Source organism: Sebastes umbrosus, chromosome 6 (genome assembly GCF_015220745.1).
Source record: "Sebastes umbrosus isolate fSebUmb1 chromosome 6, fSebUmb1.pri, whole genome shotgun sequence".
NCBI lineage: Eukaryota > Metazoa > Chordata > Actinopteri > Perciformes > Sebastidae > Sebastes > Sebastes umbrosus.
The window spans coordinates 32176702-32194610 of record NC_051274.1 but is presented as its reverse complement, the minus strand read 5'-3'; the positions used below and the strand labels follow the sequence as shown (position 1 = coordinate 32194610).

General features: G+C 41.1%; 1 protein-coding gene across 9 annotated transcripts in view; it reads right to left on the bottom strand.

The window, feature by feature from the left end:
* The window catches only part of LOC119489882 (neural cell adhesion molecule L1-like protein), a 71353-nt gene that overhangs the window by 30977 nt on the left and 22467 nt on the right, over window positions 1–17909 (bottom strand). For 7 of the 9 annotated variants that reach the window (XM_037772838.1, XM_037772836.1, XM_037772839.1 and 4 more), the window contains exons 2-14: window positions 12249–12424; window positions 11029–11137; window positions 10728–10891; window positions 8963–9085; window positions 6825–6995; window positions 5534–5572; window positions 5270–5381; window positions 5004–5185; window positions 4776–4910; window positions 3845–3985; window positions 2632–2743; window positions 1880–2043; window positions 186–351 (exon numbers count right to left, since the gene is read on the bottom strand). In XM_037772838.1, the coding sequence (XP_037628766.1) occupies window positions 186–351; window positions 1880–2043; window positions 2632–2743; window positions 3845–3985; window positions 4776–4910; window positions 5004–5185; window positions 5270–5381; window positions 5534–5572; window positions 6825–6995; window positions 8963–9085; window positions 10728–10891; window positions 11029–11137; window positions 12249–12330 (1700 nt within the window). In that variant the 5' untranslated portion in view covers window positions 12331–12424. Of the gene's footprint in view, window positions 1–185; window positions 352–1879; window positions 2044–2631; window positions 2744–3844; window positions 3986–4775; window positions 4911–5003; window positions 5186–5269; window positions 5382–5533; window positions 5573–6824; window positions 6996–8962; window positions 9086–10727; window positions 10892–11028; window positions 11138–12248; window positions 12425–16628; window positions 16964–17909 lie in introns of those variants that run through there. The other 2 variants (XM_037772835.1, XM_037772843.1) reach the window with 2 other exon arrangements.

Here is a 17909-nt window from a genome sequence, read left to right as displayed (position 1 = left end):
GGCCAGCAGAATCCCACGTCTTTGACCCTCTACTGAGCAGGATAAGGCACAAAGCTTTTGGGACTTTTCATGCGTTATTTCTTCCCCAGCATTAGCACAGAGATAAAGACGCCGAACAAAGCCATCTTAGGCAAAAGCACACTTGAGAACTGAAACGGAAATACTATCAAACCACAGCAACCTACCTGGAATTTTCCTCAAAGGAAAGTGGGATCTCCTCCCCATCCTTCCTCCACACCACCTCAAAGGTATCCCGCAGGCTTTTATCGTACTCTGCCTGGCACGTCAGCTGGGCCGTGGTCCCGCTGACGATCTGCACATCCTGAGGTGGAGATACTATTTTTGTAGGATCTAAAGATAAAAAAAGAAAAAAGAAAAAAAAAAGCTAGAGACAAAAGCACATACATGAAACTTGTCTTGTGAGGCTGCGGCCAGATAAAATAATCATTTATAATTCCTGCATGTTTCAAATGAGATGTGAATATTTAAAATAATAAATAAAAAACCCTCACAGGTACTGCATTTACAATAAAAAAAATATGCTCAAATCATAACATGGCAAACTGCAGCCCAACAGCTGTCAATGTGTGACTTGACTATGACTATGGCTGTAGCCGAAACCGCCTACGAACGCAGTATGCAGTACATACTGCATACTGCGTTCGTCAGCAGTATGTAGTATGGAACGTAAATCAAGTTATTTTGTAGTATGCTAGGCCGGGTTTCGCGGGTTTGCGGTTTTAGAAAGCGAAAGTAAACAGCTCGGACAACAGCAAACCTCCACTACTTTACATCACAAAAATGACCGAAAGTGACCGTTCCAGCGCTTTGCATTGTGGGATACAGTAGGCAAGGTAGACTGGTCCGATGTATACTGGAGATCTTTTCCGAATCAGTACGACATCTGGGTATTTTTGGCATACTGTAGATTTTGCTTTTGTTTGCATACTACATTTTGGCCAAATCAGTACGTACTAGCATAGTATGCGGTTTCGGGTATAGCCTATGACTTGCCCCAAACTGCATGTGATTATCATAAAGTGGGCATGTCTGTAAAGGGGAGACTCGTGGGTACCCATAGAACCCATTTACATTCACATATCTGGAGGTTAGAGGTCAAGGGACCCCTTTAAAAATGGCCATGACAGTTTTTCTTCGTCAAAATGTAGCGTAAATTTGGAGCGTTATTTAACCTCCTTTCTGACTGGTACCGATGGATTCTTTAGGTTTTGTAGTTTCATATGATAGAGGTATCTTCACTCTAGCTTTACAACTAATAAATCAGAAGTTACATTAATGCCTTAAAAGTATGAATTTACGTTAACGCGTTATTATTATCCCTCACATATATAACATATTGACTTTATAAGTGAGTCCCTCTTGCAGTAACTGCCTCCTGATTTGTGAAATGAGTTACCAAAATGGAAATGATTGCTTGATTGCTCAATAAATTTCCATGGTGATTTGCATTTATGAAATGTCCATGAAAAACAGATTTCTAAATATGTTTCACCACATTATCATTCATGCTGCATCTCTTTATAATCATCAATGAATGATGAATTTTAAGTCTGGATGCTGAGATATTTATTGGCTTTTTGGGCACAAGCATGTTTCAAAGGACAACTACTCGATCAATCACAGCAGAGCGTGTTGGAGAAAGTTAAGAAGGATTCTACCTTCCAGATCTTAAACTGTTTTTTATAATGTGGTTTTGTATAGAAGCCAAAGCCTTCTATTGAACACCCCCGAGTCTAGCCAAGCAGATAAAAAACTGTTTGTCATTTGGCTGAACTGGCCCTTGATTAATGAATAATGGTGTGCACTGACTCAGTATTACTCCGGCTTAAAGAAAGCACTAATCATGTTGCTGAGATACCTTTCACATCCAGCACAGCAGTGACGGCTGACCTGCCCTGCCTGTTCGAGGCGTCACACACATATCTCCCACTGTCGTTTTTTTCTGCACTGATGATTTGCAAAGATCCGTCCGGAGCATAAAATCGGTTTCCCTCGATGGTCTCTGGAGTCTCATCTCTGGCCCTAGGAGAGAAAGTTTTTGCCAATTAAGGTGAAACAATTTCAGAGTTTTTTAATCAACCAAGTGTTTGGTTTCGGCCACATTCGAGCCATGTTCATCATGCTTGTTTCAGATTTCTCTTCCACACAGTAATATCATCTTAATGTGGAATATCATCTAATAGAATAAGAAGAAGCATCCTAATATTCTGAGGGTCTTTGTCAAGTTAAGAGTGTTTCTTCATGGACTGTCTGAGATCCTATTTCTCTTTTGTATAGCAGAGCTGCAATGATAGTTGTTAATTAGCCCAATTTCAAGGAATGGAAGAGGATTATCTCATTAAACAGACACAAATGTCAGTCTACATCTACAGTATGTCATGCAGTGTGGGATTACTAGCATGACTCACTGCGCTGTGCTCTGAGACTATATTAGCATGCACAGACGTCCGTAAACTGCACAGAACTGACTGATACAGTTACCTGAAGAAAACACTGAATGAAGGTGTGAAGTTATTCAATCGTAACTGTGTCAGAATACTGTGTGACATCTCACTGACGTCACTCACTACTGTAGGCAAATATACCATGTTGTTCCTGGTAACCACTTACCAGGAGATGGTGGGTGGTGGAGAGCTGAAAACACTGCAGTTCATGGTGACGTCCCCTCCGAGTACTACAGCGTACTCTTGGTTGTCCCTGGTTAGTATCCGAGGAGCCATATCTAAGAGCAAAGGGGAGGGAGAAGAGATTACAACTGCTCAAATGTCAAGTTATTACCCATGAGGACAGAAGAGCAGATGACTGAAAACGCAGATATGATTCAGACACAGGCACACAATCATCACACCTCTCGTAACACCTCAAGATATAGAAGATTTCTTATAGGGAGTGAGAAAGTGAGAAAACGTCATTCAAAAAAACATTTGGAGTTATGTTGAGTGGCCGTGGCAAGGCCAAACACGCCTGTAGAGCTGAAACAATCCGTCAATTAATCAATTACAAACAATCAGTTACAAAATGACCCGAAACTTGGAGAGCTGGTCTCACTGAATGTCTTTAAAGTGCTCCTAAAAGACTTGGAAACAAGCACATCTGGTTGTACGTAGATGTTTTGAATGCTGATGAATTCTTTTATGTAATTCTGTAATTTTCTCTTTGTCTTCGTTTTCAATTGTTATGTTTGCTTTATGTCTGCAACCGTGTAACTGTGCTGCTGCTTTTAATCTCAATGAGTTTTTACTCCTGGTTAAATAATGGTTGAATAAATAAAAAAAAATAAAAATAAAATGAGGCAGTCACCAGAAAATTTGTGTGAAGTAATGAAGTCGTTTTTTAGCAAAAAGATTCACAAGTTCCATCTTCTAAAATGTGAATATTTGCTGTTTTTTTTAGTCTTCTATGATAGTAAATGTAATATCGCTGAGTTTCAGTCCACTGACCGGACTAAACAAGCAATCTAAATATGTATGGATCGGGCAAAATATGCTGCTTTATGCAAATATATGTATATATTTATTTCTGGAAATCAATTAACAACACAAAACAATGACAAATATTGTCCAGAAACCCTCACAGGTACTGCATTTAGCATAAAAAATATGATGAAATCATAACATGGCAAACTCAAACCCAACAGGCAACAACTGACTTGACTGTTTAGGATCTGATAAAACAATATTTGTAGTGAGAAATCGGAAGGAGCTGTGAAATGCTATTGAACCTACACAAACTACACTCCATTTCCCAGAAGCAGGTGAACCTGATACATCATGTTTGTGTCCTCGCTGGCTGTGAGAGGTTTAAGTCTCGCTGTAATACTCACTCATGACCATGATGTTGATGTTGGCCAGAATGCTGTTGTGACTGTTGGCGGCTTCACACTGGTAGACGGCGCTGTCCTCCGGTCCGGCGTTACGGAGCACCACCGTGTCATCAAGCACTCGCTTGTTGCTCGCTGGGTCATCTGACAGACATGGAAACATGACATCAAAATACGCTGAAGCACAACCACCAACACTGATGTCAATATTTGAAGGTTTAAAAAAAATCTGATAAATAGGTATTAATTAATTTATTATTTATAAAATGTATCATTATTTATTACTCTTTAAGAAGCTCTGATCAGTTTCTCTCTATGGTTCCCTTTGTATCTAACGAGGTAGGCAAAAAAGCTTTTATGTTTAGGGCTCCCTATGACTGGAATATGTTACCTATAAATATCCGTTCCTGTTATCATTTCGTATTTTTTAAAAATGTTTAATTTTCTCACCTTAAAACAAATTGCCGATGTTTTCAGTGCTATCACTGTTCTATTCCTTTACTTAGTTTCTTCACTTCACTGTAACTCGAGCTTGACTCTGTGATTGTGTCCAATCTAATGCTGTAACAGAATCTATTTTATCATTATTATTGTTATTTTATTGTACTGTCATCTTTATTTATTTATTTTTGTTTCTGTTTTATTTAGTTTACTTATGTTTTTCTGTTTTTGTTGTTTTGTTGTTTTTCTGTTGAGTTTTTTATCAGTTTGTTTGTAGCCAGTTCAGTTTCTATCCTGTGTTTGTTTAGGACCCCCTCGAAAACGAAATGATTCATATCAAGGGGTTATCCTGATATAATAAACATCTTTCACTTTAGCACAACAGCTGTTTGTCAACTTGAACTTGTGTAGTTGAAGTTTGGTGTAGCTGCTCCTCCTGCCCAGTGGCAGCAAAACAATGCATAAAACCACAGCTAGAATTATTCCCACTCACCTGTGAAAAGTTCTCCATTCCTCCTCCACGTTATATCCGGCGATGGTTTCCCGCTGACCGAGCACTTGATGTGAACATCGGTCCCGATCACGGTCAGCTGGCTCTGAGGAGGCTCCGTGTCCCACTTGGGCGGCTCTGGGAGATGAGTAAGAAGATCCATGTTGGTCTGAGACAATAAAAAAAACACACACTGCCATCCCATCAAATCCAGTATATGTTAGCTCCTACCTTCCACTATTACATCAAAGTAGTGGGCCGCCTCTCCAGCAGAGTTATGGGCTTTACACATGTATTTCCCGCTGTCCGTCTCATCTACATCAGATATGGACAACAGCTTCCCAAAATGGTGCCGTTTTGCCCGTGGAGGCATCTTGTCTCCCATTTTTATCCATGTTATCTTCGGAGTGGGACTTTGACATGAAACAACACGTTATGAGCCGATAAATATGATGGTATGTATAGTGATAATGTGATGATACAGCATGTATACATACTATCCGTGTGGTATACACTCCAGCTGCAGCTTCTCTCCCTTCAGCAGCACCTTCAATGTCTGAACACCAGAGGGCAGCAGCAGGCCAGCTATCCTCACTGCGGGGGCTTCAGCTGTGTTGAACATAGAGAAAGAGTCTTCCTCAGTCAGATGCATCATTTTAATCAATGGGCAACACAAGTTTATAGTCAATCTGCAGGCTTTTCTTTGCAACAACTATCCTGCCTGATCACATGATAAGATCAGATGTGTGATTATTACTCACTGGCGTCGCCGTTGTCAGCAGATTCATTGCCAGCTTTCACTGGAACAAAAACAAACCACTGTGAGAAAGATAGCGGTCGTGATGGTTTGTCTTCACTGACATGTATTGCTCAATTTAAGAGTCATAACAGAATTTCCTGGAACATAAACGTGACAAGGCAAGTCCTGCTTCTTGGTATGTGGTAGAGCAGCGTCTTAAATATAACAGATAATAAAGATACCTGGATGCATAATCATTTTCTTTTCCCTTCTCAGGGATCTGTCCTTGATGTCACCGTTTACTAGTGAGCTACAGCTGGCTGTATCTATGGTTAAAGGAACAGTGTGAAGCATTTCAGAGGATCTATAAGCAGAAATGGAATATAATATTCATAGCTATGTTTTCATTAGTGTATAATCACCTGAAACTAAGAATCGTCGTGTTTTCTTTAACTTAAAATGAGCCCTTCATATCTACATAGGGAGCGGGTCCTTTTCACGGAGTCCACCATGTTTCTACGGTAGCCCAAAACGGACAAACCAAACACTGGCTCTAGAGAGAGACTTTCACGTTTTTATGTCACCTGAAGGCCACCGTAGTTCTCCGATACACAAAACCAAGTTATCGCCACCCCCCCGTCTGACTTCCGTTGCTCCTAAAGTAGTGTTATTATGGTAAGGATGGCCTCTAAGCGAGGCCAACGGCGTTACCACGGTTTTGCACTTGGCGGCTCACGTTACCACAGTCTTGGAAAGGGAGGAGTGAGCTGAGGGGAACTCAGTTGGTTGCATAGACTGTGTATAAGAAGTGGACGTAGTCACTGTGACGCCACCCACTGGTTTGTGGTCTGCCGTTTTGAAGCCTCAAGTTCAGCATTTTGGCCTTTGCCCTTTTGTTTTTTGCAACCAGAAGTGACACGAGAGGGCGGAGCTAAGTACAACTGAACCCCGGATAAGACATGTTCAGGCGACCAAAAAGGTTATAATTAACGTTCATGAGCTGAAAACACACTGTGAAAGGATTAAAGACCATAACGATTGAGACCATAAACTCATATTTACAATGTTTACTGAGGTAATAAATCAAGAGAGACGTAGGCTCATTCTCTCATAGACTTCTATACAATCAGACTTCTTTTAGCAACCAGAGGAGTCTCCCCCTGCTGGCTGTTAGAAAGAATGCAGGTTTAAGTCACTTCAGCATTGGCTTGGGTAGCCCATTTGTTGATTGCAATCTGCAACCACACCAATAGATGCCGTCAGATCCTACACACTGCACCTATAACACCACACAGACTATTTTGTAAACCTACAGCTCTTGACCTCGACAGCCATGGCGGTTTTCTGGACGATGGTGCGTATCGTGGTGAAGGAAGCAAAGCAACAGTAGTCCGAACGACTGTCTTTCTGTAAGGCATTAGAGAAGTACAGGTTGCCATCAATGCCCAGGGTAACCCTCTCATCCTGCTCAATGTGCTCGAGACCTGGAAGAGAGCAGATTTGTATCAATGATGTGTCATCAATGTAGACAATGTCTGTTTTTTGAGATATATTTTGCCTGGTAAGAAAGCACAAATTGGACAGGACTTCTTAATTATATCCATCGTGTGCATCAGAGGGACAGGAATAAAAGGTGATTTTAACAATAACCTCATAATGAAACTCAGGTCACATGATAGCAAATTGCACTATAGCGTAGCCTCATATACACTAAACCAGGGCACCATAAGGTTTGATTTGACCCGCCAGATGTTAGCGTTTTTTTCATCCATTGATACCAACATCATGTCATGTTAGCTTGTCGGGAAGGAGGCTAAATAACATTCCAAAGTTGGGCTAAATGAAGGAAAAACTCGCCATTTTCAAAGGGGTCCCTTGACCTCTGACCTCAAGATATGTGAACAAAAATGGGTTCTATGGGTACCCACGAGTCTCCCCTTTATAGACATGCCCACTTTATGATAATCACATGCAGTTTGGGAGCAAAAACATGAATTCTTTAAAATGCAGTATAAATGTTTTATTTTTGCCAATTCTAAAAATTGTGTATTTTAATATTTCTGCATACTGGGGTCCCTAAACAGTCTAGGAATTGCATAAATTGGTTATGAGTAGAAATGAGCCCAATTGCATTCAGCAGGTGGACTTTAAGGTGTTGTTGACGATGTAAAAGCTAAAAGAATATTCAATTAGGGGAACTTGGGATCCTAGTACCACTTTGCCTCTTATCCTCCAAGGGGAAAACGTTTGGCAACCCCTGCACTACATGTTAATGGAAATGCCCGGAAGAGTTTCCTTGTATAGAGCCGGTGAACTCATGAGTGCACCGCGACAGCATATTTGGTTTACATAGAGCCATTACATAAGTCACGGGTCAGTGGCGCTCTGTGTCACTCCTCGGTCAGCCCATTCACAGCTTCATTTAACACATAGCATTAAGTCATTGATTGTTTAGTCAATGTTCAAGGCAGACTTATAAAAAATGTGTGGTTCTGATTTATTTTACATGGCACTAATATGAGTGAATGATATTTTTCCAACTGTGTGCATGCAGAGAGCTCAGTGTTCTGCTGGGAGTGACGCACCTCATCACGGTTTTCTCTGATATGTTTGTATTTTCCAGACGTTAAGAGTATCTTTTATCATGTGCGATGAATCGACTGATGTGACAATCCCTGGAAATATAAATGTGTGAAACTAAGATAAAAGATTTTTTAACCAACATTTAAAACGAGAATTGTGCACAAGTGTTTTCATTCTGCTCCATGCCTCCAGGCCCCATCCACCTAAGCATCTAAACAACTCTGTTTTTCTTTCTGACATCAGTCGGGTTTCTTGGAGGCAGTTGAGGAGCTCTCAAGGGGTTGGACAGAAAAACTCAGCCCCCTATTGACAAAACACTTCAGACAGAACTGAGGTGACTTTTTTACACAGTAAATCACTTTCTTCGGCAGTGGTGGGAAGAAAGTTTGTGGGCCTCAAGTGTGTACCTTTCCTTGACTGTCCTTCTTATTTATTGTCACTAAACTTCACTGAGGGCCAGCGGAGGTTGAGGACAGCCACGTGCCTCCTCCAAAGAACACGGTGTCACCAGCTACTTCTTTTCATCTGTCAGAAGCTACAGGAAGGTGTGACGCAGACAGACCTTCACACTAGCCCACCCAAGAACCCTGCACGGTGACATGCACGCCTAGCGCAATGACATGGATGTGATCCCTTACCGGCAAAGACTGCAGTGGTGGGCGAGTGTTTTGCCCTTTCCACCCCTGCACCATCAATGTAACAAAAGTGAAGCACAACTGAAAGCGACGCCGTTGCTTGAAGAGTCTTTGGATACTTATAAAGATTTATGTTTGAAGAACATTGACTGTTTTTTCGGGGGGGAGTCAATCAACCAATAGATATATCCACCATATAAATCACAAGCATAAACAGTTGCTTTATGGCTTACCAATAGACATCCAGTAGATCTTACGTGGGGCCACGCCCTCTGGAGGGTTACACTCCAGGATGATCGGATCGCCCTCCGTAACAACAATGGGGGAATTGTATTCCTTTGGAAACTTGGGGACACCTAATAAAAAAAACAGACATTAAAGGTGACATATGGTGCTCATTTTCAGGTTTATACATGTATTTTGGGTTTCTACTAGAACATGTTTATATGCTTTAATGTTCAAAAAACACTTTATTTTTCTCATACTGTCTGTCTGAATATACCTCTATTCACCCTCTGTCTGAAACGTTCCATTTTAGCAACTGTCTCTTTAACTCTTGGTTAGGTTTAGGCAACAAAACTACTTAGTTAGGTTTAGGAATAGATCGACTCGGTTAGGTTTAGGAAAAGATCAACTTGGTTAGGTTTAGGAAAAGATCGACTTGGGTTTAGGCAACAAAACTACTTAGTTCGGTTTAGGAAAAGATCAACTTAGTTAGGTTTAGGAAAAGATCGACTTGGTTAGGTTTAGGAAAAGCTTGACTTGGTTAGGTTTCATCAACAAAACTACTTGGTTAGGTTTAGGCAACAAAACGACTTAGTTAGGTTTAGGAAAGATATTGACTTGGTTAGGTTTAGGCAACAAAACTACTTGGTTAGGCTTAGGAAAAGATCGACTTGGTTAGGTTTAGAAAAAGATTGACTTGGTTAGGTTTAGGAAAAGATCGACTTGGGTTTAGGCAACAAAACTACTTAGTTCGGTTTAGGAAAAGATCAACTTAGTTAGGTTTAGGAAAAGATCGACTTGGTTAGGTTTAGGAAAAGCTTGACTTGGTTAGGTTTCATCAACAAAACTACTTGGTTAGGTTTAGGCAACAAAACGACTTAGTTAGGTTTAGGAAAGATATTGACTTGGTTAGGTTTAGGCAACAAAACTACTTGGTTAGGCTTAGGAAAAGATCGACTTGGTTAGGTTTAGAAAAAGATTGACTTGGTTAGGTTTAGGAAAAGATCGACTTGGTTAGATTTGGTCAACAAAACTACTTGGTTAGGTTTAGGGAAAGATCGACTTGGTTAGGTTTAGGCAACAAAACTACTTAGTTAGGTTTAGGAAAAGGTCGTGGTTTGGGTTAAAATAACTCCAGAAGTGACGTTACTTAAGTACGGAAATTAAATGACAAATAAATCAACGTTGACTTCTGGTTTCACACGGGGTACAAACACCGGTCTCCTGGGTGAAAGACTGGTGTTTTTTGACCCGCCCATCCACCTCAACCTCCTCCCTACGCGGCGTTTGTCACTCTATATAGTTCACGATTACGTGGATTACATACAAATAGATTTTGTGGGATATAAACGAATTATAGTGCATGACTTTTCGTAGGTATAGCTACGAACTGTGTATGGGAACAGCCTGCGTCCCTGCAGCCGGGGACCCACTCGGTGTGTAAACTACATGGAGTTTAGCGGCACTTCTACCGGTGACTGTATAGTTGTGACATCTCAACCTTATTGAAGTCCTGACGGCTCTTTTAAAAAGGTACAGTTTTTTAAATACGGCTTGTGTGCATTTCTCTGTGGATTGAGCATTTTGATACCTCACAGTATTTATACAGCACCTATACATGCTTTATAATCAAAACTTCCTACAATATGGAACCTTTAAACAAAAGGAAAACCTTATCAAGAAAACTTGAAAAGGAAATTCCCTTACATGGAAACGTATAAAAGCTTTAGTTTTTCATGTAACAGATGAGCTTCTTATGTAAAGGTTACTCACTGGGAACTCTCAGTTCAATCTCCTCCGTCATGGCAGTCCCCAGCCTGTTTGAAGCGTAGCATCGGTATTTACCCTGAAGCTTGGGAAGCACAAAAGTGCCCGAGTGGTCTGTCGTGACAGAGGGATGGACAGGGAAGTCTATGCCATCTTTTGTCAATCTGTATCTGTTGAAGCAAAACATTCAGTCGATTTCCATCAATCCATCAATGATATATATATATGTATAAAGTTATGTGACAGTTACAGTTCATCTTTAGTCTGTGATTTGTATTATTAGAACAGAGATGATAAAGTCACTTACTCTGGTGGTGGGTTGCCCCTGGCTTCACACCTGATAGTGATGTCGTTGTCAAAAGGAAGGGCGATAATGGGACCAGATGTGTGATTTATTATGGTTGGAGGCTGCTCCACTATAACATGAAGACACACAGAATGATCACAAAAAAGTGTTAGATGTTAACATTGGCGATTAAGTTTCTGTTACAAGATCACACCGCAAAAATAAAAATGAAACTGTTTTATATTTTTCGTCTCCTGTTTCCTATTGTTTCCTGCTGCCCTTTATGAAGCTGAGAAGTCAGTTGTATGCCATCAACACTACAATCTGGATAAGACACTCAACTAAAACAGCACACCAGGACTTGATTACAAAGCATGCATAGCCCTAAACAAAGAAACCTCTGCTGCAGCATGTGTGACTTAAACAATTTACTCTAAGCTGTTCTTTGTAAGTCATCATTTTAAAAAGCTGCTAACATTTCCGCTCAAGCAGGATGGAAGGCTAAACATATGAACACAAAGAGTACACATTGAGCAACCAGTTCAATTTACACATAATGTTTACTGGTGATTAAAGGAACAGTGTGTAACATTTCGGGGGATCTATTAGCATAAATGGAATATGATATTCATAACTATGCTTTTATTAATGTATAACCACTAGGGCTGTCACAGTTAACGCGATAATAACACGTTAATGCACATTCGACGAGGGCTCAGTTTTAAAGCTAGAGTGAAGATACTGGTATCATATGAAACTAGAAAACCTAAAGAATCCATCGGTACCAACCATGTCCTACTAGCTTGTCACAAAGGAGGTTAAATAACGCTCCAAACTTGCGCTAAATTTTAGCAAGAAAAAACTGGCATGGCCATTTTCAAAAGGGGTCCATTGACCTCTGACCTCGAGATATGTGAATGAAAATGGGTTCTATGGGTACCCACGAGTCTCCCCTTTACAGACATGCCCACTTTATGATAATCACATGCAGTTTGGGGGTCATAGTCAAGTCAGCACTCTGACACACTGACAGCTGTTGTTGCCTGTTGGGTATGGATGGCCTCTGGCGAGGCGACTGGTGTTGCCGCAGTCTTGGAAAGGGAGGAGTGAGCGCAGGGGTACTCAGTGTGGTTGCAATCTGCAACCACACTGCTAGATGCCACCAAATCCTACACACTGTACCTTTAAGTACTAGTTACTGTAAATAAGTATGACCTTAATCGTCATCATGATGATCCTACCTTCCAGAGGGATGTTGAGGCCTGTGGCTGTGGAGGTCAAGGCCAAAAGCAGAACAAGCTGCAGGCTCCCTACCGACCTCATCTCCCTCCACTGGTTAATGGAGACAGCAGAGACCAGGAGAACGTGTTGATGCAGATCGACCTGCTTCACTTGGGATTCGTAAGGCACAGAGGACCTGAAAGAGTCAGAATAAGATGGTCATAAATCGACTAATTCAACTTGGGGAAGAAAAAAAACAGCAATGGTAAAATAAGAGCTCTTTGAGCATCTGTTCCAATCAGAGAGATGCATCGCTGAATGAACATCGCAGAGGGAGAGTTGCTTTGCTCTAAATGGGATGCGAATAATCACACTTTAGGTAGCGTTGTTGAAAACAGGCCACTTTATAAACATGGCTGACTGCCAAGTGAAAGTAAAGAAAACACCAGAATGCAAATACATAAACAAGATCTGACCAAATAAAAACCTGTCAAACTCATATATACTTTGCGGTGTAATTAAAATACGTTAAAGATTCCTTCTGTTCTGTTTTAAACGATTTCCTTTTAAAATGTGCTGCAGGGTAAGAATAATGTTCATGATGTTTTACAAGTAAATGTAGATTATACCTAAAGGGCATTTGGATTTGAAGGCTTAGCACTCAAAGGCAGAATAGTCACAGAGGAGAAGTAGAAAGCAATGAACTAAATAATTTCAAATTAAATATTAACTTTAATTAGAATAATCAGTTTGTACATTAAAGATCTTTGATTTTTCATGTACAAAAAAACGTTCTGTAACACGGCCCATTTAGACCTTGTGCCTATAATGTATGCAAAATGTCCCACTGAGGACATTTAGCGTTAGTTGTCCCTCATTGTTGTGATGTCGTAGCACAACACAGCACAACACTTGTCTGGGGATTACCCTTTGAACTGTAAAGCCCGGCTGGTGGCATCGCATGGCATGCTTACAGTAAACCCGACTGGCACAGAGCTGCTGTCTGCTGCGATCGCTAGATCCAAGATGGCAGACTATAAATTGGTCTAAGCCCGTCAGTATTTCACGGCTTAGTTCTCACAGCGCTGAGACTGTGGCGGCAGCGCTGGCGATGCCAAATGGGTTCACCCTCCAGCTAATCCTGCTATCAGGAGAATGAAGGCAGGGGGAGCCCCGGCAGTCATACAGTACGCTGCTTAACAATGACTGAGTGCTACTCAGGGTTCTTTTAAGGACGCAGAGCTGCATGTGTTGTCCCTTCTTAGCGAGAGAGAGGTTAATGTGCTAATTGTTGTAGACTAGATGCAGGATTAAGCTGCTTGAATTTAGAATCAATTAAACAAATTGGTGGAGTATTATTTGCAATAAGGACTTTTTTGTGATTATCTTCCACCGGATTGAGTGGTAAACAAAGCTGCTGGGATGTTTGTTCCAGTGGAGTGAACATACATTTCCATGCTGTAATAAAGCTGTAAGCCGCTCTCATTCTCCGTCTGGTGCTATTGTATATGATAATTCACACACACATGTGCACGCCTGCACACACAGCTTTGCATTACAGACCACCTACAGTACTATGGTACAGACATAAGTAAAAAGTGGCAGTGTTGTGATTTAAATAAGAAGTCTACAACCTTTTTGTTTAAGGGACCCTTTTTCTATCATTCAATGAACTGACCACCCCTGACTAAGCCACATATTTTATGGATATTTCATTATTATATTCAATGCATAACAATAACAGCAGTGCAGAACAACTGATACACTGTACAATTAACCCAAATAGTGAACGTAATAACTGCAGCATGTTTGTGTAAAATTAGCAATTTGGATGAATTTTGAGTAGATTATTTGTGAACATCACATCAGAGATTGAGTTATTTTTAGGACCTTTAATACAATTCTCTGTATTATTATTTTTTTTAACAATCATACATACTTAATAGGTTTCTTTTTTGACAAATTCAGTGTTTTCTTCTCCTTAACGCTTGGCCATTAACTGTGTACTTTTCTCATGCAGGACAAGGTTGTGTTAAGGTCTTCCCCATGCTCTATTCTGTTTATATACATACATACAGTCGGCATTCATGGCAATGCCCACAAAACGTCACATCAGCTTTACGCCGTGGGGGGAAAACAAACCATTCGCTACCATGCCCAGAAGCTGCTGTGTAGCTTTCTGTCAAATAAACTTAAAAATCCAGACCTTAAGTTTTATATTTTACCCGACAGAGAGACAGAGTCTGACAAGAGAACACTGTGGCTGCAAGCCATCCGGCTGCAGGACGATTTTGGACGCTTGTGGAATCTTAAATCATGTCGGTCTGTGTAGTCGGCACTTCATCACAGGTAATGTTAGCATTCGCTTAAAGCTGAAGTAGAAGAGATCAGAGCAAATATGATTAAAAAAGTTATTTTTATAAAACGGTCGCTGTATCGTATATAGTGCATGAAACAGGTAACCTGAAAAAAATCATGTGCCTCTGTGTCCTCTGGTGTCCTCCGGTGACCGGAGATTTCACAGACCGGAGGAAAACAAGCAGTAAGACCTGATCTGAGGTCTGCTGTCCAGCTGCCGTCTATGAGACCCGGCTGTCAATCACTCGCGAACTCCGACCAAACGGTCAAACTAGGCAGCGCTGATCAAATATGAGTCAATATTATGTTACAGTAATGACTATTTCTCTCCTCAGATGTTTTCAGAATCATCTTGTAGTGCACGGTTTAGCTGCAAAATGAGAATGTTTGTAACTCCGCCGCCATTGTGAAATCTGGCGAAGGCACGCCAAGTTCTGGTCACATGACCAGAGCACAGCCAATAGGAACGCTCTCTCAATGAAATGACCTGTGATTGGTCAAAGTCTCCCGTCACGGGTTAGATTTTCTAAAGCCTGAAAACAGAGCCATGAGGAGGAGTAGAAGTCTAGTTTTCTCTCAGAACACTTCAATTACAATATGCTGAAAGGTTATTATGGAATTTTTGCCCAATGATGACACAAATATATACTGCCTACTGCAGCTTTAATGAGCTTTTTTTGAAAAGTCTGTTGCTTATGTCAAAACATAGACTAATGGCATTGAGTAACATTCAAATATTCAAGTCTATTACATCATAACATACATGGCTGTAGGGTATTGATATAATAAAGGTAAGTTTAATTCATCATATATTGAGTCAATGCAATAGTGTCACTTACCAGGCAATTAAACCAGATAGCAGAAAATATCTGGCAATGACACTTAGTCAATGACACTCAGGCCATTTAGTTGGGTCATTTGTCCAGTCTTTTATAAGATATGGACAATAATCTACTCCAATTCTGTCTAATTTTTGTATGTAACGTTCTCTTTCGAGTGAGGACAACTCTATATAAGACATGGCACTTTTGTATGTAAATTTACGATATCAAAAACCACGCTTTCCTGGCATATCCAGGCGTTGTTTTCCCCCACGGCGACTCCGTCCTCAACCACGTCCCCTAACTGTGACACGACACCAACTGTATGTATCTTAAATTGTAATCAAAACTTTAAAAATAAGTATTTAGTTTTCTTCACAGAATTGAATGAAATGCTGAGATTTAGGACAATTGTATATTTAAAAGAAAACGTTGTCTTACACCCCTTAAAATCAAGAAGGCATTGCGACCCCCCCGTGAAGCTTTGGCGACGGTGGTCGGGACCCCTGGGTTGGGAACCAGTGATTTAAATCAGAGATAGAAAAAACCCACATCAGCCCAGCAGAGCATGCAGAGTCCTTGTTAGGTAGGAGTCCCACAGTCCACCAGTGACATGAGAAGTGGGACCTTTTATCCAGCTTCCTGTTGATCCTGGCAACAACCAAACAGGAAACTTTCATTCATGCGCAGCAAATCCACTGCCTGACGCACGCCCGAGGAGCCTCGTGGGATGGGCAGATTACTACGTTTTCTGTGCACGTGGAGATCTGCAGACCTGCCACTTTATGGATAACTCAAACAAAGCTGACAAGAGTCCCTTTAAAAGGCAAAATCTTTAGAGCGTAAAACGGGGTGGATTCACTATGTAAACAGATAACAAAGCACTTGTATTGGGAGCCGAGGGATCTGTTACCTGAACACATGGCAGATCATGGCCACAAATCCGCAGGGATTGTGTTTCCTAAGCCACTAGTTGGCCAAGGCAACTAAGAGTGTGACTACTACTACATGACTAGGCCTAATCCTTGCCAACACACACCGTATACAATGACCCCCTCCTTTTCTTTAAACTCAAACTTAGCTCAAGACAAACCAGCTCCCCTACGGACTATGAATGCAAAGTAAAGCAGAAATGATCTGAACACACATTACTCTACTCAAATACATCAGAAAATGAAAATGACAGCACACTTTTCATGAAGTAATAACAGTAATACTCACTGGTTTTTAGAGTCATTCTACATGTTAAGTCCTCCTCTAGCAGCAGAGGCCCAAAGGCAGCTGCACTACAAGTCCATAAAACAAGTGCAGGACATGGACCATCAAGGGATCAATCCAGTAACTCTCTCTGAACCAACATCTCTGACACGTCCTTCCTCCTCAACCTCACGTTTGCTCCTCTCCCGGTGCTCGGGCACGCCTCCCCGCCCGCCCCTCCACTCATGCGGCTAAAGGAGCGACAGGAGACTCACTGAAGTGACATATGTCGCCAAAGCCTCTCACTTGGCAAAGAGGCTCTCTAAGCCCGTGACAATGACTGGGACAAAGCCGGCACTGCGGGGCAACTCAGCAAGCATTAAAGAATGGGCGGTGAGAGGAAGTACAGGCATGTCTCTGCCTCTCTTTCTCTCACTCTCTCTCTCTTCCTTTTTTCCCCCCCTGCATCCCTCCATCCTGCCTTCCACAAACTATGCACGCCCATTTACACCCAGCTCCGTCTCAATGACTCTAATGCAATGTGTCTTAGCTCCATTGAAAAGGGAAGGGAGTCATCTTCTCTCAGAGGACCAGAGCTTTTGTGTACTTTCATTTCCATGCAGTGCTCCGGGGGGATTGATAGATGGAGGCACATGTCTGAAATAGACGTAATGTTGTTGATAGCAGGCTACTAGGATACTTTAGGATTTTCCTTTCCACTTTCTTTCTTTTTTTATCATGCAAGTAGAGTTTCTTATCTGGAGATATGTAAAGAAATGATTCACTTTAATCTGTATTTCTGTATTTCCGGAGGCTATTCAAACAACTTAAATATCCCTTTTATGCAGAGGTCTCCGGATGTTATCTGTCTGTAATTCTCTCAATAGGCCCCATTTATATTCTGAGGAGTAAAGCAGGGATTTGCGATATACAGGTGGCTCAAACAGACACCGTTCTGAGTTTAAAGTGTTTCCGGATCTGCATTGTATTTAGGAATAATGGAGGTTGTATCTACAACATCATTTTCTAAGCCTAATGGAGACATAATGGCCACGCCGATTGGGTAAGCAATGCTTATACTGAAAGGGTGATCCAACCAGAAGGAAAGAGATTTCTTCTACATTCACAGCCCCTGAAATTATGCCTAACCCTCAGATGAACTACTCTAAAGTCAAGAATGGCATACTAACATTTTAAAGTAAGCTTTGGTGAGCAGTTCTGGGAGGAAACAATCTTAACAGCATTTATCCAGCCTAATAAAGACATTAGAAGTGTTGTTTGTTCTTTCTTTTGTGTTTATTTATT